The sequence below is a fragment of the Varroa destructor genome, unplaced genomic scaffold (assembly GCF_002443255.2).
Source record: "Varroa destructor unplaced genomic scaffold, Vdes_3.0 BEIS01000007.1, whole genome shotgun sequence".
Lineage (NCBI taxonomy): Eukaryota > Metazoa > Arthropoda > Arachnida > Mesostigmata > Varroidae > Varroa > Varroa destructor.
The window spans coordinates 13,381,476-13,403,210 of record NW_019211460.1 but is presented as its reverse complement, the minus strand read 5'-3'; the positions used below and the strand labels follow the sequence as shown (position 1 = coordinate 13,403,210).

General features: G+C 39.8%; 2 protein-coding genes across 29 annotated transcripts in view; one reads left to right on the top strand and one right to left on the bottom strand.

The window, feature by feature from the left end:
- Positions 1 to 21,735, top strand: part of LOC111253600 (uncharacterized protein ZK1073.1) — a 183,078-nt gene that overhangs the window by 152,310 nt on the left and 9,033 nt on the right. For 9 of the 22 annotated variants that reach the window (XM_086973963.1, XM_086973966.1, XM_086973972.1 and 6 more), the window contains 7 exons: positions 10,453 to 10,503; positions 11,842 to 11,935; positions 17,246 to 17,363; positions 18,132 to 18,194; positions 18,427 to 18,487; positions 19,130 to 19,216; positions 19,604 to 19,682. In XM_086973963.1, coding sequence (XP_086830089.1) covers positions 10,453 to 10,503; positions 11,842 to 11,935; positions 17,246 to 17,363; positions 18,132 to 18,194; positions 18,427 to 18,487; positions 19,130 to 19,216; positions 19,604 to 19,682 — 553 coding nt within the window. Of the gene's footprint in view, positions 1 to 10,428; positions 10,504 to 11,841; positions 11,936 to 17,245; positions 17,364 to 18,131; positions 18,195 to 18,426; positions 18,488 to 19,129; positions 19,217 to 19,603; positions 19,683 to 21,735 lie in introns of all 22 variants that reach the window. The other 13 variants (XM_086973958.1, XM_086973967.1, XM_086973971.1 and 10 more) reach the window with 4 other exon arrangements.
- Positions 1,905 to 9,153, bottom strand: LOC111253602 (mitochondrial inner membrane protein Mpv17-like). 7 transcript variants are annotated; one of them, XR_015316331.1, is made up of 5 exons: positions 8,482 to 9,151; positions 6,730 to 7,026; positions 4,846 to 4,975; positions 2,668 to 3,282; positions 1,905 to 2,026 (listed from the first exon to the last, which is right to left on the bottom strand). XR_015316331.1 is itself a non-coding variant. In XM_086973978.1 (5 exons), exons 2-4 carry the CDS (start codon positions 6,930 to 6,932, stop codon positions 3,061 to 3,063), a joined length of 555 nt encoding a protein of 184 aa, XP_086830104.1. In that variant the 5' UTR covers positions 6,933 to 7,026; positions 8,482 to 9,153; the 3' UTR covers positions 1,905 to 2,026; positions 3,029 to 3,060. The 7 variants fall into 7 exon arrangements, 6 of the variants coding, with proteins under 6 accessions (XP_086830104.1, XP_022669004.1, XP_022669002.1 ...); XM_086973978.1 differs by having other exon boundaries at positions 3,029 to 3,282; positions 8,482 to 9,153; XM_022813269.2 differs by having other exon boundaries at positions 1,905 to 3,282.

Genomic DNA, 21,735 nt, shown 5'->3' with positions numbered 1-21,735 from the left:
AATATAGAATGTAACGCCGTTGACAGCAAATAAATAGGAAAGGTATATGCACAACATGCGCGATATGGCTATACAAACGTTAGCATTATGTCCTATACAACGTTTACATCACATTCATAATTACATATGTAAATACAATTCTTCTACGCGGTCCTCAGGTTTTTGTCCCTGTTTCAAAAGCTTTTACTTACACGACTTCTTTGTGGTACGGGACGCTCTCAATAATGCCGTACATATGTATCATTATGTTGCTAGGGGGAGCCGTACGGATTACCAAAAAAAAAGTACCCTGCATGTTTTGTCACAGGCCCGTGCTCTGTTTGCCACAAGCATGTAGCTCTTTTGCTTGCCGGCCCACTCCAATATGCGCGGAAACATATCCTGTAAGATAGCGCTTTCATCAGGAACTGTCGTTTTAGTTAAAGTCGTCTCTAATCAAGAAAGGTTCGTTTTGCCTTTATGTGGGTTGTCTGTTTCACGTTCTGGATCCTCCCTCTTGCAGCGATACAAACTGTTACAGAGCTAACATACATACAAACGAGGATACTATGTTAGTCTCTGAGGAGGATGAAGTTTAACTGAGTGTTTTTTTTTTACTTCACTACCAAAACGCTCATAGACGCGAGGCCATCGCTGCTTTGAAGACACAATATATAGGGGGCTCCGAAGATCTTAGCGTTTCAATGTCGGCTTTTTTGCATGCTGCGAGTTAGCATGGCCGATACAGAAGTTCGACAGCTAAATGAGACTTCACATGTGTGTCCTCTAGATTTCCCATCTACGTCGAGCTGCTCAAGCTGTAAGCATCGCCCTCCACGGCAGTTTTTTGTCTAAGACCCTTCTTCACGGCCTGCCGTGGCCCTCATCGTTGCCAGCTTCCGAAATACAGTTATGTTGTTTCTTTCCGCGACTCGCTGTTTTTACATTAGCTGGTCCTGCGGCCAACTGTTCTCCTGTGCGAGTGTTTTTACGGGGTACTTAGCAGCGAATGACAAATCCAGGAGAACTTTGCTCTACACCCTGACGTCATTCGAAGTACTCAGTTTAAGAAAAACTGTTCCTAGTACATATTCCGTAGAAAATGCGGAACTAGACATGCCTTTACACACAGGGGGAAAGATGTTGGTACGGGATGCCTGGAAGGAATATAGTTACTGCCTAACGATCAAGAACGCCTAACACCCGGGAGCCTGGCAACGAACGAAAGACATTTTAGCATTGAACAGGCTGGGTGGCTCGCTGGCTAATTTAAGGTGACGTGACACAGTAACTTTCAAAAACAGAAAATCAAGAAAGTACGACAGTGGAATAAAAGAATGAGAGGTGCACAAAAGAGGCAAGACCCTAACGAGAAGGCGCGAGTCTCACTGCTGCAAACAAATTACGAGAGCAGCGGCCCTTCAAAGATCAGACCGTTACAAATCCTTCTTCCGCACTTACGAAGAATTTGTAGCGGTTGGCTATGTGTGCTTCAGGAAAATAACGCAAAAACATAGCGAGTAGTCGGAAAATAATATGAATGATGAGAAAAAACAAGTTGCCTTATGAACGCCTTATGAAGCATGAAGGCGTGCATTACTTTTAACCAGACTCCATTAGGTCAACCGGCCCACTACCTAGGAATATGAGAAATTGTACATTTTTTTTATGAAAAATGGTAAACAACAAAGCACCTCAGTAGCGATGTAACAATGAAACAGTCTAACAGAGGTATACGCTAACCAGATTATATACTAAAAATGAATTACTATTTCACGAAGAATATTTTCCAGTGAAGATTCCAGTGAAGAATAAGATTGTTTCGCCCTGTCACGAATTGATTAGGAAGTCAAACGCAATACAATCGTAGTAAATAAAGTCTAAAGTCACTAAAAACATCCATTAGATAACTACTCAGAATGCAATTATTAGAAAAAGTTGCCAACTATCGTTTTATTAGTACTTCTCGCCTTTTGAACACGCATGAGATCGTCCTGTTCTTCTAGCATACGACAGGTGAACATAAAACAGTAGTCAGTACCGCATCCTGTAAAACATCAACCAACAACATTCTCATCGTTGGCTGATAACAACCTGCTAACAAGGCTAGTAGCCTATACCTTTCGCATAGGCCTTATCCATTAGATGTGTTCCATTCATCTCCTCTTCATTGTAGCTACTCCTCTCGTCTTACTGAAATGTTTTCCCCCTACATTGACATCTGGTTGACATCTGTTTTACGAAACCTATATCTGCTTTATATCTACCAATTCCGACGGCGGAATTGCGCAAAACGTATACGTTTGTTCCGCTTCTGTCGACACAGCAGATCATTACAAGCCGGGGCTACTTTGTCAAACAAGGTTTCTTTATTGTAAATTGATAGCTAGGTTTAAAATCAACTGAGTCTTGCTATATATATATATATATATATATATATATATATATATATATATATATATATATATATAGCAAGCCAATATACTATCGAAACCCTTAGTTTATAAATAATATGTGAATAGACTAATTAACAATAACTATTCATTGGTTAATGAAAGTATTACGCGCGTCCTGGGCTTAATATGTCACTCCAAGTAACAAATATATACAGTTCAGATACGGAACGCGTTACGTCGCTACATACTGAGGCCGTGACATTACATTAACGTATATACAATAGGGACCTACCGTATATACATTTTTCTTATCTTTTGAAGGGGAAAACGGTTAGGTTGTAGAACTCCTCCTTTTTTTGACTTAGTGACGTGACATCATGACGGTGCAGGCTCTGTTTGACACTACGAAATGTCCAGACGGGCAAAACATAATGAATAGCCTGTTGCTGTCGAACGCGTCAACTTACGTTATCGACTATTGCGTTGCGTATAAGTTTACGACATGGATAGCCACAGCACCAGTACCGGTATCATAATTGCGCAGGCGATAATGTCTGACAAGTGTCTGTACAAAATGTAACAACAATCGGACCACGAGACAAGTGACAAAATCGGTGTTTGGCTTCGATATCTGTCATGGCAGATAACAATACCACGGTATCTGTAGTTGATGCCGCCGTCGTCGTTATTCGGGGAATAACATGATCTCTGGATCGCACGAGTTTGCCCTCCACGAAAAGTAGACGTTCCAGCAGACTGCGATTACACTCGAATAGAGAAATCGGTACTGCAATGGGATGAAATAGAAGTTTAGCAGTTGAGAAACCGGCCAATAGCACCAGGCAGCTTTGACGATTTTGTAACCCTCTTCACGAAGTCGAGTGACTATTGTGTTGACATTTTTCCCCTGAAAGCAAAACAAATATCAGCGATATACCAGTTGAGGCTTTTGTCAAAAACAGGCAGAATTAACAGATGGGTTGTAGCACCTACAGGAGTCGAAGTGATAGCCGAAACATTTTTCGTCGAACGACTCATGTAACGTCGAACGACTCATGTACGTATAGAACACTTTATGCTAAAAAATAAACCCGGCACCTTTATATAGCTCTAACTTAACATAGGCTAGTGTATCTCACACTATAATCAGCGTAACAAAATAAAAGAATTAGTAATTGTTTGTTTGAACGTTGGTTGGTGATTGCAGGCACATGCAGCTTTACTGTCTAACACTTCAATGGATTAATTTCAATTAACAGAGCAATATCTGTCTGACGACAGTCAACTGAATACATGCCGCTATGGTATACCTATTTTACAGTCAAGCCGACAACTGAAGGCTATCGAACTCGGACATTGCGTCTTACATAGTAGTTCGTTACTTTGACACCCATGTGAAGTTTAAGGCAAACAAAGCCTAATAATATATAATCCTTCATCAAATAAAATATTCTATAGATTTGGGGGCCCGAAACATAGGCTATCCTTAAAATGATGCGGTGACCGTTAATGCGATATACGACGTTAGCATTCGAACATCTCCACTGCTAGCAGCAGAAACCCATCCCGCCACTGCCACTGGGCTATGGCATAAATCGTTGCAGACAACAAAACGGTCTGAAAGTTTTTAGGTATACGTCTACAGCGACATAAGGTTCACTCTATGCTTATCCGACGAGTGCGTCATTTTTAATGTTAAACGCACTGCTTCCCTCAGACGATGCAAAACCCACTTTAGCGTACCATGCATTTCTAGGCTACCTAGCGCAAAACTTCAGCACGCTGACAAATCGCATATTACCAATAGAAATAGCATTTAAGAAGTTAAAAATTTTATCTCTCCATAAGTGTCAAAAAAACACAAAATCCTGGAACTGACGAAATAGTTACAAACACTATCCGACAAACTGAGGGATTCGCCGATCACAAGGTTGAGTCATATCCGGGGGCCAGATCAAGTAAATGGGCTGCTTTTTCTCAGAAAGAGCAGTGAGAGTCATAGTCTCAAAAGTCAATAACATCAACATAGCATTCGGAAATAGCTTTAGTCGCAAAACGCCCATTTCGTCTGCCAGAGAGAGAGAGAGAGAGAGAGAGAGCGGGGACGCAAGCTGGGGGCGAAAAAGGGGCATCGAAAAGCTACAAAAGTGCAACTGAAACGGCTCCGACATGTACCACACAGATCGACAACGTTAAACTTGCCTAAAATCCCTCTTTTTAATGATAATTTTCTAGAATTTCTTGTTTGGTCACCAAACTGTCGATGTAAATAGGCTAATTTCGAGAAATAAAACAAAGATAGGACCTATGTAAAAATGATGCTGTGTATAGAATATTGTTGGATAGAACTGGTTTGCAAGGGAGAGGTAAAAAGATCTCTGTTCCGTCTGTAATTGTGTTCGTGCGTCAATCATCAATGAATTATAAGACCAACCTCTTACAATTTCTCTTAAGCAGAGAGAAAACTTACCTCAAGGGCAGAGAGGAACGCTAAAACGCCGTGCAGGTAGGGTGGCGCGAAAATCAGTTGATCAACAGCTACCTTTTTGCAAGCCTCCATTTTAGTCTGCCCTGGAAATTTCTTGTCCAAGAATATATACCTAAAATATGAGTCGTACCAGTATAAGCACCTTCAAGTTACCTGGCTTTCACCAAGCTAGATTAATGCTAGATGCGGCTAGATTTTACAAACATGTTCTCTTTCATAATAAATGGTCACTATCACGATATCTGTTTGATCTAGTAATATTTCAAAGTCCGCACGACTTATTGTGCCACATCTTTGAACAGAAAAATCGACGAAGTCGATTGTATCGTTGACCGTTTCATCATACTCGATCCACGCTACCTAATCATTGAAGTCGTGAGTGACCCTCATCGCTACACGGAAAATGAACTTCTGCTAGGGGTCCGACTGTAGGCGTAAAAAGGTGAAATTGGTGACATACAATCGTCGCCCGTAGCCCAATTCATCCTATTTTCTATTTCGTCTCTCATGACGATGATCTCCAACAGTGCAATCGATGACCACCGATAGTATCAGTCAGAGATACGACAAGCTAGCGACGTCATTCGTGGTACGATCTATCTCTAGCATCTCATAGACGCTATCTCGCTCCTTGGCGACGCTACTGTCCATGTTAATGTACATCCACTATAAACTTCAGTCTTTTAATTATGATACTGACAGTATAGTTGTGCTGATCGTAGTGATAATGATACTGAGTTCGTTGCAAGTTTGAGCCCGGATCTCAGGCCATACTCTATGTCACACACACAATTCTCACATTGTTACCGCTACTGATCGAGAGAAGCCGCAGACACCATCGCCTAAGTCAATGATGACGCTGAACGCTACAAGATAATTCTATGAACGCGGCCCGCACTTTATCCCTCATCGTCTTTCTTTGTAGCGTGACTTCGTCCATCTAGACGCTGTTATGACCGAACGATCGGACGAGACGGTAAGAGCCGTTATTTGCGGATGCTTCCGGCGATGGCCTTGGTTGTGCGTTTTGCCCAGTAGAAGGACAACACTAGTCATACTGCAATCGCCGGGCGTCATAGTTTGCCATCTGTAATTGCTGTGAAATGACCCTATGGACTGAAAGATATCCATGGACTTCACAATCACTCGACGTATGGGGCAAGATATGGCCAGAAAGATAATTTGCATTCCTATTCGTACAAAGGATGTGGAAAGTGGCTAAAATCTACCAATTTCAAACCATGAAGGAAGTTCTTCGTTTGAAAAGCCGTTGCTAGACTGAGGCTTCCAGAGTAAATCCAAGTTCCTGTGACTTCGTAAGCCAGCATTAAGGAATTGGAAAGTGAGTTGTAAAGTGAGCCTATAGAAAAAGTAATCGCAGTTACACGATCGAAGTTGCTTTAACTTGTAGGTGACTTCCTAATGGCCTTCTGCCAGCTCAAAAATATATGACACGCACCAGCAGGTCAGATGTATTCGTATGTCGGCCTATAACTATAGTCCTCTTGTAGCGAAAATCCTAGAACTTCATTTGCTCTCAGCCTTGTTGTTGCAGGCAGATAAATATTTCCAATATACATCATGACGAGAACGAATTTTTGGGAAAGAATACGCAATGTTGGAAAGAACGCAAGAGTTGTACTGTGAACTACTGACCGAAAATGCCTATTCTTGGCTATGATCGATGAGCAACGGTGGAAACAAAACGTATCAAAAAATTAGAATGTATCTATCGTATTTTTTTATGTACCAAAAGGTTCATTAACAAATCGTACCAGAGCCTATGATTGTGACAGAAGCACGAGTAATAGTGACATGACAGATATTTTCTGTATCTTTTTTGACCAATCGCGTTTGTAAACCTACCATTTTCGGATGATGGGTCCGACCCAGCAGGTACCAAGAATAAAATAACGAGCTGTTCTTACAGGATCATATGGTTTCTCTTTCTCGATGACATTCTGACATATTAGATCCGACGTGGTCATCAGGGCACCGGAAGTTGTCAACTGGGTCTTCCATGGATGCCTGCGAAGTAAATCCGCGTAGCGTTTTGCAACAAAAGCCATGTTCACTGTTTTTTTTTGTTCTTTGTTCGTTGTAAAATGCTTGTTGTCGACGATTTTTCAATATAGGCGCCTCATGAAACTCCTAACCAAAACCCTGGTGAGAAAAGTGAAACCGATTAATATTGAGTAGCTATAATAATCACAAGCAGAACAGAATAAGGCAAAAGCACGCACATTTGAGGCCTGAAATTAGTCTTTCCGACTTCACGCGATGCACCACGTGCGAATACCGCACTACTAACTGATAAAATCAGTACGTAACTCACACGAAATAGGTACTACTACATACGTTATGAACCCATACATAGGTGTTATATGAATGACACTAATATCATTGTCCAGTGAACTTTTGGCCGACACAAAATATTATACCATCTACAGGGATGTCAGTTTTCGCGCTGCGTAAAGAACGCCTCCAAAATTTCGAACCGCATTAGAGGACGGGGCGTCGTCAGGACATGGTACCAACAGGATTTCATCCTAGCTAGACTAGTTTTTTAGCTAACTAGCTAGGTTACGATTTTGCATGTATAACGATATGGCGTTACGGACGGTATAGCGACTTAGCAGCAGGCCTAGTAATTAAAATGATTGTCAAATGCCGACAGGACGTCGTTTATAAGCCCAGTTCTTCAATTATGTTCCAAAGGCAATGTTAAGCAAATACACTATTGTGACCCAGTCCCTCAGCGACCACATCGAACGGTTCGCGTCCGAATCAACGCGCTCAAGCCAGCTTCGCTTATATTCAATATTTCCCGCTGCATGAACAATTCTCTAAGTGTTGCAGCTCAGGGTTTGGCTTGTCTTTTCGACTCTGCCAAGAAATACGTTATTTCTTAACGCTCACAAAGGTGTTCCGCAGAGAACTATGAAATGGACATAAACATCTCCTTTTCCGTCCGGACAAGCAACGTCGGAAGAAAGCGTTGAAAAGACTTCGTGGGCGCGAAATCGAACCAGTAATCGAATGTTATCATAATTTCGTGCCAATTTTTTTTTAATAATGTAAGGCGAAGCTGCTTCGTGGGAAGTGCCTCGTAGTTTGTCAACAAGTTACTTAAGTATCTTAATCTTGGCTTCCTGAAGGTTAGAATGATGAGAAGGTACACCTTGTTTAGGTATTGATGCCGACTGCTTTGTTATATATCGGTATAAGGCATCGGAACGGGGACGACACCATTCGTAACTTCCATAAAGCAAAACGTGCTGGCTTGATCACTTATGTGTGGTGCCACTGAAATAAGCCAGTTACCGTATCGTAAATGCAGATGCCATAATAGACCAGGTTTTTATCGTCGTTCGTTGAATGTAGCTATTCTGGATACGCTCCAAACGTGTATCAAGCAACAGGGCTTGACATAGATTATTGCTATCGCTGCACGTCACCGTTACCGACACATGCTCTGTTAGTATTCTGACTCGGCTGCTGTTTACAGGCTAAAAATTCGTTGGTCCCGAACTGACTCATACGACATCATATCGGAATATTGTATAAAACATTATTGCACACATTAGACACGATACTATCGACCTAAAAAAGTCTTACCGCATGTCGTAAAAGATAAACAAAGCAGATCTAGACATTTCGTTATTCAATACAGATAACTATTATCAGACTATGTCATCGACACAATTATTCGTTATAGAAGTACACTACACCGATATATCCAAATGAAAGACCGATCGCGTGCGGTTAAGGTCAGTGTCACCGGAACCGTCGTTTTTGGAGCACGTTTTCCTACTCAGTAAGCCTGTTGCCTACTGATTGAACTCTCATCCACGTCTCTGCTAGTCGACTACACCGTGTTCCCAGAGCACGACTACCATATTAACTAAAGTGCCGCCTATAGTTGAGTCAGTTTTAATGTTACAGTGATACTGGCACTAGGTCGTCTCGGCAAAACATAGTCCGCGCTCTAGCGGTGGAAATCGGTCCTGCTACATCTTTGGTAGCAATAAAAGTAACAGCAGTAACTGTGTTGGTCCCTGGCTGCACAGTGGCAGTGCCCCGTCTAAAACATCTGCCTGGTATTTCTGGCGCCGGCCATCGCGCACCCGCTCTACAATGCGTATACACGATGCAACGAACGTGGCATATTGAACTAGAATAGCAAAAACAGTATCTGCCGTTCAAATTTGACCGCGCTTTTCTTTCATCTAATAATACGCTAGATATGTGAATCGGTTAAATTCAGCACCGTGCACGTACGACGCTGTCATTTCTATGCCATTCTATGGAATTCGTTTATTTATTATCTAAGCAAATTCTATAAAAAAATGCCTTTGCTGATGCAAAAAGATTGCCAGTTTAGGAAACTGTTCGTCCTTCGTCGAAAGCAACGCTCAAGGGGCAAGAAGGGTGGCGATACCCTTCCCCCTGACTTGAAGCACACGCCTGGGTGTGTGCCTATGTATTTGCCGGACATAGGCAAAACGTCGCCAGGAAAGTAATTCGCTGGCCGTTCAGAATGGCATTGTGTGAAATGAGCTATTGGCCTTCTTCTACCGACTTTGACGCCACCTTCTTAGATTGTATTGTTAACAATTACGTCAACAATGAAATATTATAGCTAGATAATAAATGGCGCGCGTTGATAAGAGCTGAACTGTGCAATCTGCGTCAATACACACGGGTGCATACGTATATCTAATCATAACAAAGCACTTGCATACGATATTGCGCTCTCTTCAGATGATTAGCTAAAAACGGCGGAACGTCTTCAAACATATTACTGAAAATGAAATTTATACGAGCTCTTTTCACTGTCATGTTCTTAGCAAAAATGTACAATAGCCATGAGATTCCGGAATCAACTAGGATGAGAAAAATGCTATGGGATCTTTTCCAATGTAACCATGCACGATAGATTTTTGATTTGTTAAATATCTTCCTGAAGCCTATGATACACATCGACCAAGGTAGCGGACAAGAGCATTTATTAATGTAATAGTAACAATAATAAGAGAAGTTAATGCTCTAGATACGCTCGTATATTTACAATAAATATACGAATTGAATTAAATCAGATTCATTGCTATACTGGTAAACATGCCTGATAAGTTTCATTTCAAATTTGACCGCGTATACGTACACATACACCTTTTTGTTTTACGTTTTGCGTACGTCATGTCGAAACAGTTCATCAGAACTGTTTGCTGATATCATGCTCACCTATAGCACTGGCTTTTAGGGATTTCGTTCGCGCACAACATTAGCGTAGAGGCCGTCGAATAGTTTAATAGGCTCATGCATATATAAGCGTGTTTGTTATATATATATAATTTTTTTTATTAAATTCACATTAGAGTAGATATGATATCATGTGTAACGAATCCGGATCGTCAGATGTTTTCTACCATATAAACCAAGGTTTGATTCTCTCGTTGTTTCAATCATTGCTGTACACGTGTTTACAAGCTCCTGCTAGCGCCTATTAAATTACCAGTCGGCCTATTAGTTGCCCAATAGGAACAGTACGAGTACTTCTGACAGATTTTTCTTATCCCACCTCCACAGAGCATCGAAGTTACTACAAAGAACTGCGGAAAACTACATGTTCACGTCCAGGTAAGCCAAATGATGCATTAAATCTTTTTCTGTATGAATATCCTAAACGCGGAGTAAAACGCTATAGATCTCACACGAAAAGCCGGCCAACAAAAAAAAAAAAGCCATAAACGTTAGATATTCGTTATTCAACGGCCGCCACTGGGCACTTAATTAGCTATCTGTAAATATGCAGTAATAGGAAGAATAAGCATTCAGCTGTAAATGAGTGTCTATCTTAGGTACAACAAACCTTCGCGTGACACTTTTTTACACTACCTAACGGTCCCGTGTATCCTTCCGCGATCCCTACTTAAAATGTGAAAGCGTCTTCTTCCTTAGCAAACTTACTGGTACATTGCGACGTTATATTCCTAGTATACGTGGTTTATCTAATATAACGGTATATAATATATTGTGTATAATATATACCATAAGGTACTATAATACCACCTGATATTGTTTATTTAATTTCATTAGCAATGATACAAAATCAGGGTGATGCTGTTATTCAGTCTCAAGCCTCTCGGTCTTTTTTCTTGTAATAATTATCTCCATATTATATAAATCCGCTACTTTTAAGTGCCGTATCTCTCGTTGAATCCACACTTGCGAGTCGGCCTGTTTCGGCACAAGCCTCTAACTGGATAGCGGAAAAGCTGACAATTGTGCAAGCCGAACTGCACGCAAGACGTACTCCCTATAATGAGCAAGGGTCCTTTTTTTGATTCGCAGCTGTTCCTTGATCACGCTAGACATAGAGCCGATAGGTTATGATATGGCTTTATAGCCAACTAATATATAATATGGCCAACAGGCCCGATTTTATGGTCCACGGCAGGTAAAATCATGAAGAGGAACGCTTTACGTGACCGTGTCGAAATTCGATTTGATAGGTCCATATCTGACAGTAGAATTATTAAGTGATATAAACTTGTTTAATGTAATCGACTGAGAGCTGCAAGCAAATTACGAACACTAATTTCTCTATAGATCGCCTGTTTGCGGTGCCGTACTTATAATTTCGTCATTTGAACATATATGTCCCACTTGACTATATATAAACCAATCGAAAAGGTATTGCGCCCCATTCATACGTTTGGATCCTCACGATTTTTGTTGGTTATTTTGATGATAGTATTATGAGCATGTCGCAATACATTATGGATTTAGCCTTTTTAGGTTCATATGACGTTTGAGCTATACAGAAATCCACTAGGCCTGTATTATAAATAGGAAGCAGGTACTACTAACCCGTTGCCAATAATTAAAAGCTTTAAGGTCTTCTACAGGCTAGATTGGCATAGCCTAAATGTTGTGTAAGCTGGACAGGTAACAGTATTGTTTTCGTGCTTTCAGGGAGACATCGAGAACCTGGAGAAAAAGGCAGTTTTTCTGACCATCCACGACATTGGAAACAACCGTAAGGGACACAACTCTATCTGCAGAATGTGTATCTATTAAAATAGTATAAATTCTTGCTTGAAAGTGAATTATCCTCATAACATACAATCTTACTACAAGCTTGATTTAGATTCCATCTAATCATACGATGATTATATTGACTTACCGGTCTCCAATGCTCTTACATTTAGTAATAACACCTGTGAAATAAAAATAAATCGTGTCTTTAGTTTTATAATTCCGACTGAGAAAATATATGAATTGAATTTAAGGTTTTACTGCAACATTTAGAGATCTCCTCAGGGACACATTGAGGCGACTGAGGTTGTGCATTCAAAATTTATCAGGGGATCATTGGATGGATACGGACCCGACCAAGGTTCGTTTTGATCCTGCTGATGCACACCGTGTCTCTCTAATAGCGCAGTGATAACGTGGCTGCCCACTAAACTCAGGGACAAGCGAAGTGGTCACACTTCGATATATGATTTTTTGTGCAAAAAAGGCCGATCTTCTAAGGTAATTCTTAACGGCAGTGTTAGAGGCACAGTTTATGTGAGCGGGCGCTTAATGGACTCTTTAGATAAAACGAGATCTCTTAATATTTCGTTTTCGAGTTAGTGAACTGTCTAAAAGTCAAATAGTCCTAATTAGTTGGTTTATTAATCGGAATCATTTTTGCTGGTACTGATATAAAGCAGGATAACTATTTATCCGTTCCTACACATTCGTCAAATGCTTCCTCTCTTGGAAACAAGACTAGCCTGACCTTATGCGTTCCAGTGAACTGCTGCACTGTCCATCGGATACTGCGGTTAGGAAGTTAGTAGGGGCAATCGTTCGAGGCATTGTGCGCAGCGGTCTATGCACGACAACTGCTACAGTTGCCACCCTACCGCTATTTAGTATCGTTCGATCGTTCAATTAGATTCATTCATCATTCAATTAGATCTTGTGCGAAAAGAAGGACTCGCTTCGTTAAGCGCCGTCATCTAATCTTCAGCGGTATTTTACCAGCTAAATTTCTCTCCGTTGACCGCATGCTGTATATTTGGCAAAAAAAAAGTCATTATTTACAACCTGGCTGGTATAAGGGCTGGTTGTTTCATCGAGTTTTTTTCTAGTGTTAATTACACATACATGGTTAAACCCAGCTCACCGGTCATGCCTACGTCAATGATGATTTTTGTGCCTTGTTGGCTGCGCTACCTCTTGTAGCTCTTTTTCGTCTTTACATTTTTTTGCATTCTTGTTACGTTTCTTTTTTTGTATTTATGATGTTTGTGTCGAGACATCGTACTCTTGTTCCGTAACAGCGGCCAGGTCAGCTTCGTCTGCCTTTGTCTTAAGGTCGGTGCTTATGCTGGCGTCAATGGATAAGTTCGTGTCCGTGGTTGTTTCCTAATTTCTGTCTATTGGAAAACTTAAATTTTTGCCGCAGGCGTCTTCGTCACTATTCGTTAATAAGGTGGCCGTGTCGCTATAATATAGACCTTCTCCTGATTCTCCTAAATTACCTAGGATTGTGTCGATATGTTTATGAAATTAGGTACTCCTCGATAAGGAGCCTTTATCACCATAATCTTAACCTCCTCCGGATTCTAGTAGACTACCTACTTATATGTCAGTATGTCCACGACGAGCGGTACTTGTTTATGGGGTGCTTCTATTACTATGAGCTAGACTCTCTCGTGATTCTCCTGAATTATCTAGGAATATTTCGGTATATTCGTGATAAAGGGGTCTTGTTGGACGTTGTTATCATAATCGTATCTTGTCCCTTTTTCTTTCGCTTCTGATGCTGACCCAGTAGAATTGGCTTAATGGATCGATACGTGAAAACGATCATTAGGTTTGTGTTCAATCGGGTTTGCTATTATATTGCTTCTCCATATATCGTTTTGACACACATATGCTAACGGGGCAACACTTTAATAGAATCATACAAGCCGAACACCTATATTACTTGCCTTCGCCAACAATTGTGGGTTCCTGTAATGAGTCAGTGGATTAACTGACCTGTCATTTTCCTAGCGGCAACGATACCACGAGGGAAACTTCGACAGTTCTTGTGTTGAGTTTCCGCCTTCGATGCTGCGGCAAAGGCCAATGGTTAAAATATATATACCATATCTCTCTGAGATTGGTCATATAAGGCTGTAATTAGCCATAGTGAGTAGCGACGAGTGAGCACATGTTTGAATCGGGTAAATGTACGGTATTAACGATAGACGAGAAGTATGTGCACATGCAGAGCAAATACTTTCACAGTTTGGTAGGTTTCCAGCCCATGATAGATGCGACCGCGTCTTTTTATCAAATGCTCTTTTAGCTCTTAACATAGTCTTCTTGTTCAGTTGTAATTTTTTGAAAGTGGTAGTTGATCGACGAGAAAATCTTCACTTTTTTTCCCGACTGATTTACTCTTCGAAGTGAACTGTTTGGTTAAGGAGTGTTATTGTATATGGACCTTTCATCTGCAGGTATTGATCGACGCCAAAATTTCCGCTCATTTAACCTACACTACTCCAGCGGGCCTTTAGGAGCGCTTATTTAGTATATTTTGGTGAAGTTTTCCGATTTTTTCGTTTGTGCTAGCATGTTTTGTTCGTCCCACACTTCCATAGTCAACTAAGCTAATGCGACAATGTCGAAATTTAACTATCGAGACATTTCACGATGCCGAACTTCTGCGAGCGACGTCCATCTTGATTTTAAGCTACGCAGACAGATTGTTTTTCCAATGCAAGAATGTGATAATGGCTCGATATTCAACACCTTTCATTGAACGAAAATATTGATATCGATTGACAAAAACAACTGTCGGGTAACGATTGAGTGGCCAGCGTAGCTAAAATGGCCACTAGTTGTTTAACGCCATAACGATTATATGACCTGCATATATCTAAGAAGCAACGCCATCTTCATGTTGAAACTTGGACCTTTTCCAGCGACCTATGTTCGTCCTTGTTCATGAGTGCAAGCATCTAGAAACGATATTTGCGGTTCAGCCAATTCCAAAAGGGATTTGGCGACGACAAACAATTATAAAAAAGAGATGTGATTTCCTACTTGGAAGTAAGGCAAGTACATTAGGGTCTTTCGATATTAAGCGAGTGGAACGTAAAACGAACCTGAAATTCGACCGCTATAACGTAACTTGGATATGATTTATAAAACAATCATTCTATGATTTGTTCGAATTTATCTTATTATCACCTTCTTTAGGTTAATCGTGACACTAGTGTTTATATACTAACCTAATTATTTGAGTCCTATTACCTTTAATTTAATTCAAAAATATTTTTAAAATTTCTAAATTGCCGATAGGAACCTAGATAACTTTTGTGTTTCGTTACATGCCAATCAATAGATACATCAATTAGCTTTGGAATAAAATACGACATTATATATATTTATATATATTTACTTATACGTGATACAAAAAAAAATAATAGAACGTGATCAAAACCGTCTTCCATTTAAATGTATGCAACAATATCAAATAAATATAGTGTACTACCGGAACGCATTTAACGGTACAGCTCACCAACCAACGCCGTGGCAATCAGAAGTTTTCGTTCGCATACGTCCAGCGTGATGTGGACGCGTGTCGTGCTATTTTTAGTAGCTTTTTAGGCCTTATAATTAAGTATTTTATCAAAATGCCAAACGTTTATTGTGCAGTGAGCCAAGGCAAACCACTTACGGTTATTAATCTATTTGGCACTAGCCAGTGGCCTGAGAAGTAAGGATCCATAGAACGTTTCCGTGTCTAGTCCTCAATGAGCAGCAGTTCGATTATGACCTGTCTTACGCAGCTGCAAATGTACGGGTCGCATTTAGAGAAGAGCATACGTTTAATAATTTTCCTACTTTGTATAAAATGTCAGTGATACATACTCGTAGGATCCTTAACACAAGTATGTAGACTGTTGGATAGAAGCATATATTTTTTTACTATATAGACTAAATAAGTGGAAAACTCCCGTCGTATTTTGTCACTTTCATTGAACAATTGAGTTCATCTTAGTTAAAGTAGTGTTTTTTGCTTCTTACCACTTTCGGCCATCTTTCTATCTTGCATCTAATGTACTCCGCGAAGTAAAAAGGCTCTGTGCTTCCGCTTTTTGTCCAGAAGTGAAATCATTTGTTCTTCGACCCTTGTGCGGATTTCCAGCCCTGTCCTGAAGTATTTGTCTTTCTGGCTCTTCTACATTGACCGAAAACGAGTGAAATCAGATAAAACGACGTCCGACCTATATGCTGGGTGGGGTAGGTTTCTTATTGGGGGTTCGTAAGCGTTGGTGGGTCTGTAAAACAATATGAGACGTAGCGCTGTCATGTAGCAATATAACTTCGCGTTGCCCTTTGACTGTCCAACGCCTTCTCTTTCAATTTCGTGACTAAGATAATTGAGTTCATTCGCCTAACGGTTTTATGTAATCCTTGCCTGGACCTTGAGTAACTCATAGAACAACACACTACAACCTCGTCAGCCATTCGGACTTGCTCATTGTGTGCTTTCAGGTTTTCCGCCAGACAATTCCTGCATCCATTCTGCTTAAAAAGACCTTTTACCGTCCCTTGCCTCGATATTCTTTGGATCGAGTGTAAGATTGAAAGCTACAAGCTACAATTATCCTTATGATAAGTTGCACTGTGCTATCCGTTTTGTCATATTCTCTCTCTCTCTCTCTCTCTCTCTCTCTATGTATATATATATATATATATATACATATACGTACGTGTACGTACAGCAAGAAAACAGAGAATTTCACGCGCAGATTGCGTTCCTGTTGCTCACTGTTGTGTGAATTAGGGCCGGGTTATCTAGAATCATCTGCCGTTCTTAGCCGTCTGCTGTCAGCAGCTCTCATCAGAGACGCAACCTTTAACAATGAATATTCATTCGTGCCGTCGAATTAGCAGGATTTTATTGTTTCGGGTTGCGTAAGGGATGTCATAAAAGATCAGTCTTCCATCGCCAGTAATAATCCAACATAAAAACGATTTTATTTTCTGAGGTAGGACTATTGCCAAACGTCTTTTGTCATTTTCACTGAGTTCACGAAGATAAATTTTTCTTCCTATTTTATCTTTTTTACTATACGCACACGTTTATCTGCAATATGAATCGTTTAGAGCTGTGGAGAAGTTTTCGGGTCGCCCAATTTTGCTTAAGGAGTCCCTGCAGTGTTCGTCATCGTTCAGGTACCTATGTGGCAATGCAAGGGTTATAATCAAAATAATTTTGGGTAACGTACAATTCGACGAAATAGTTATTTATGGCGAACACTTTTCTTTTGATTACAGTAGAGATTAACGACATTCTCTGCTTTTCCTTATATCATTACAGATTCGTCGTTCCAAGACTTCGTGGATCATCCATGTATGTCCGAGATAAAACAGCGTTCCGTATTTATCCACGTTGATGTGCCTGGGCAGCATGATAATGCCGATGATTTGCCCAACGAGTACGTACTTGATGTGGCTAGACAACCTAAAATACCTTAATCAATTATGTTAGATGACTATACTGGGGACTATGCGGTTTAGGATGGGTGAGTATTTCAGGCCTGTATGAAATAGGATGTCTCGATCAGAGAAATTGAGAAAGAGAACCTGCTTTAAAAAAGCCCACACCCGTGAGCTCGATACGTATACGCTTATGTAAATGTCGTGTCCATATATTGCATAACATTTTCGTGCGCCACATCTTCAGAGTCGTTTTCGAAGGACCTTGTAACAATTGTTTTACCATTGTCAAACACTAAGCGTTTGCCATCGAATATTGCTTATTCGATTCGTCTTCAAGAAAGACACCACGTTTCAGATAATTCCCTACACTAAATCACGAATGGCTACAATGCCGAAAAGCGCTGTCAAAATTTCGGAAGAGTTTTTTTTTAACGATCTTCTCAGTATCCTCATGGTGTAGCGGCTTATTTCGTGGCTCTCCTTCATAGTTAAACTTGGAACAAATGAGGCTCGTCACAGATAGTTTATGATGTTCCTTCTAGATTTGCCACACGTGTGGGGTATGGTAAAAAAACTCGATTTTATTACAGTTATTATTATTATGAGAATATCGTATTACTATGAGACAGTCTCGGATGCCGAAGGTTTCGGCATTTTTCTGCATGCACCGTAATCAATCCTAGTTAAATCATAAGCAATACTTCTTGTTTATATCAGCCTATAAAAAATCAATGCTCAGGTAACAACATCTAGTTCGTTTTCAGCTTTAACTATCCGACGATTCAGCAGATCGGTGAGGATCTAGCTCAGGTGCTAGACCACCTCAAGTAAGTTATGATTAGCTTCACAATCAAATAACGCTTCTAAGTAACTGTTCTGAGTTCGTCAGCGAATGTCACTGCCACTAGATGTCGCTTCAAACGGCTGACAGCTTTGTTTAGAAAGCGCGTGTCTAGACTTTATTTCAAATTAAGATTACTTTACGTCAGTTTTTTGCGGAATCATTTCGTCATTTGTCTAATCTGCCCTTTGTTTATCTAAAATTGCGTATCCTTATAGGATTAATATCGTCGTGGGCTTCGGTGAAGGGGCAGGAGCTAACATTCTCGTGCGCTTTGCTGTAAGAAATCTATTTTTTAGAGCCGTTAAGGACACCAAAGTGGGTTGACACGTCAATTACGATTTATCTAAATAACAATATAAAATCAACATTGGCGGCAGGTTACTTATCGATGACAGATATTGATTAGTCGCGAAGGTACGTCATATGAAGGTAGTTCCCTATTTTGTCGTTTCGATAGAATATAAACTCTAATCAGAATACAATATTCAGCAATATGAAGGTAATCAAGGTAAACAATTGTTAAAAACGAAACCTTACCTTAGGTGTACAGTAATGTAAAGCCATTTACATAGAATGGATTCCAGATAAGTAAACTACTAGACGTTATCGATCTCGTCAAAATTGAAACCTATTCAACGATGTTTGTAGAAAAAAATCTTTGGATATGCACGAATATGTAAAAAATACGAAATGACTAAAAGTACTGAGAGTTAATATAGACATTATAAACTTTTTTTTTTTCAATTATTAAAGAAGGCATACAGGGTAGTCGTAACCTACTTCCCAAACTCGGTACACGAATGAGGCTATTTTTGCTGCAAACCCCAGCAATCCGTTCTAACAGTGGAAACAGCTAAATGCATGGTCGACGCATTCTCATTAACAGTTATGCTGTTATTTATGGTGTTTTTACAACAGCTTGCACACCCCTCACGAATTTTGGGGCTCGTCCTAATTCACCTGATAGCAACCGGCGTTGGTATGATGGAGTACTTCAAGGATCGAGTACGTAAAAATGACCTTGCATATTCCCGTTATAATCCCACCAACGATAATATAAAAAAAATCGTAACGCCACTACGCTTCACGACCTAAGGGCTGATGACCAATATAAAACAAAACAGATCACTTAACAACTAGCCATCTTTAAATGAATATGATGTCACTACCATTAGGCTTGAAAAGAACAATTTTATAATAATAGAGGATTTGGCACACTTGTTCCTACGTTGGAATAGGTGCGGGATTGCATCGTTTGCAAACAGGAAAATAGTATTTAAATTAAAAAAAAAATGAAAACATTATTTGAATGTTCTGTAAATAACTTGTTTTGTTCCATTTTTTGCTTGGCGAACTTACGGGCGTGCCGACTATTTACGGAATCGAATATAGTTCCTGAATTGGAAACTCTCTAGCGTCGGTATGGACCAGTCTGCCGAACAGTATCTCGTTTATCATAAATTTGGAGCGGTAAGTACCGAATTAGAACAAATACAATATGCACAAAGAAGAACGTAATAAGAAAGCCGTTGCTGATGTTATCCATCGTTGATCTTATGTTTATAAAAAAGAGATATTTAGGCAACTATCCTAGTTTACATATATATATATATATATATATATATATATATATATATATATATATATAGTATAATAATCTATTTAGAAAATGTACATTCTTGTAAAAAAGCATTTTTATAAACAGTCATATTCTGATATGATAGTGCAATAAGAAACTCGTACCATACACATACAATATTCATGAGTGTCTAAATATTTACATACATTTTTATGCAGAGTTTCCGAGAAAGAAAACTTGAAACTTAAAATTTTGAAGAACTGATAGCAAAAAAATGTACGCTCTCGACCCATGAGTACAAATCAATAGCCTAACATATTTGCTATCTACGTTGTTATAAGTAAATACTATTTTCTATCCTCTCTAGCTAACACACCTCTAACTAGGTTTTTTTTTTCTACTTGATGACACAAGTTGTATATATCGATATTATACTTCTGTTAAATTTAAATTTTACATAAGCGAATTGAATTTGTGTACCGTATCTATTTGTATAGTAAAACTATGCTATCTTATGTAGTTTAGTGTATAACCTGATTTTCCCTACAGCAGTATATCTTCATTTTGTAGATGTTATTAAGCATAGCTGATAATGTTGTTCTTATTGCTCAATCGACCTCTTTGTCTATGTATATCTATGCACATAGGTATAAATTTCTAGTAAGATTACGCTAGATTGTCAGCTATCGTACTGGTCATCGAATCGATTTGATGACGCAACCCATTAATACTCACTGTGTATCGTTCATCTTGTAACCTACTCGATGTCCTCGATGACTTCGCACACTCTCTCACACAGGAGGTAAATACCACCCCAAAAACCGACCAATCCCCAATAAATACGATGAACGAATTAAATCAGCAAGCAATCTAGCTTAGAAAATCATCACCTGCTATAAAAGGGTCAGTTTTTATAGAGCTGCTCTTCTTTTTGTTCGATTTACTTCTGAACAGTTCCTTTGCGTAACCTCCTTTTCAATTTCTCGCTCTCGCTCTCTCTCCCCCCTCTCTGTCTCTATATATATATATATATGTATGTACACACACACGCGCGCACCCACGCACACACAAGTTATTCATTCTTCCCCTCGCTAAACTTCTTACACGGGTTTCCGTTTTTTTGCGTTTTTCTTCTAACTTTACTAATATTTCTCGAACCGAATTTCTCTGCCTCGCGCTGTAAACCACTTCACTCGTGGCATCGATCTAGCCGCTCCTGTATGATGACAACCGTCCGTAGTAATACGATAGATTGGCAGTTTTACCTTTTTCCCTCTCTGCCTTTTTATGTAGGAACAATAGTAAGAATATTACTAGAAATACTATAATAGTTGAATTCTAGAAAAAAGATATTTTACATTTATTTTTTGCACGGCAGCAGAGCACGGCTTCAGCTCTAGCTTAGCGGCCAACCTTAATTGACAAAACGTAGCTAAACTTTATCCACACATACGCGCACGGACATACACTTGTCCGTACCCACATAAAGGAAGGAGCGCACATGTGTTTTAGCTCTGAGCTAGCTTAGTGAAATTTTTGTGTCTCGGCCCGACATTTTTTCTTCAAATACGTCAAAGTGAAAATACGATGAGGCTATTTTTTTTTAATTCCACATGTATATTACTTCATTCTGCACGCGTTCTAAGCGCATATTTGACTAGGCACGCGTCGACGTGCTATGTTAACACGGATGCACCCTAGTGCTCCCAGGGCACTGAGTTTGTCTCCGAAATTTGTTCTAGTGCTCCCTACGAGCCCCTCAGGGCATCGAAATCGTGATCAGGCATCGAAAAACCACGTGTTATTCTACATAGTTATTCAACTAACTGTCTTAAATTTCATAGAAAAACATCTAGCTGGAAAACTACGTTGGACAATTATACGGTTGTCCAATGAAGCAGGTAGCTTTAATCACGAGGGACCCTTAAATGGAATTATGTGCGTA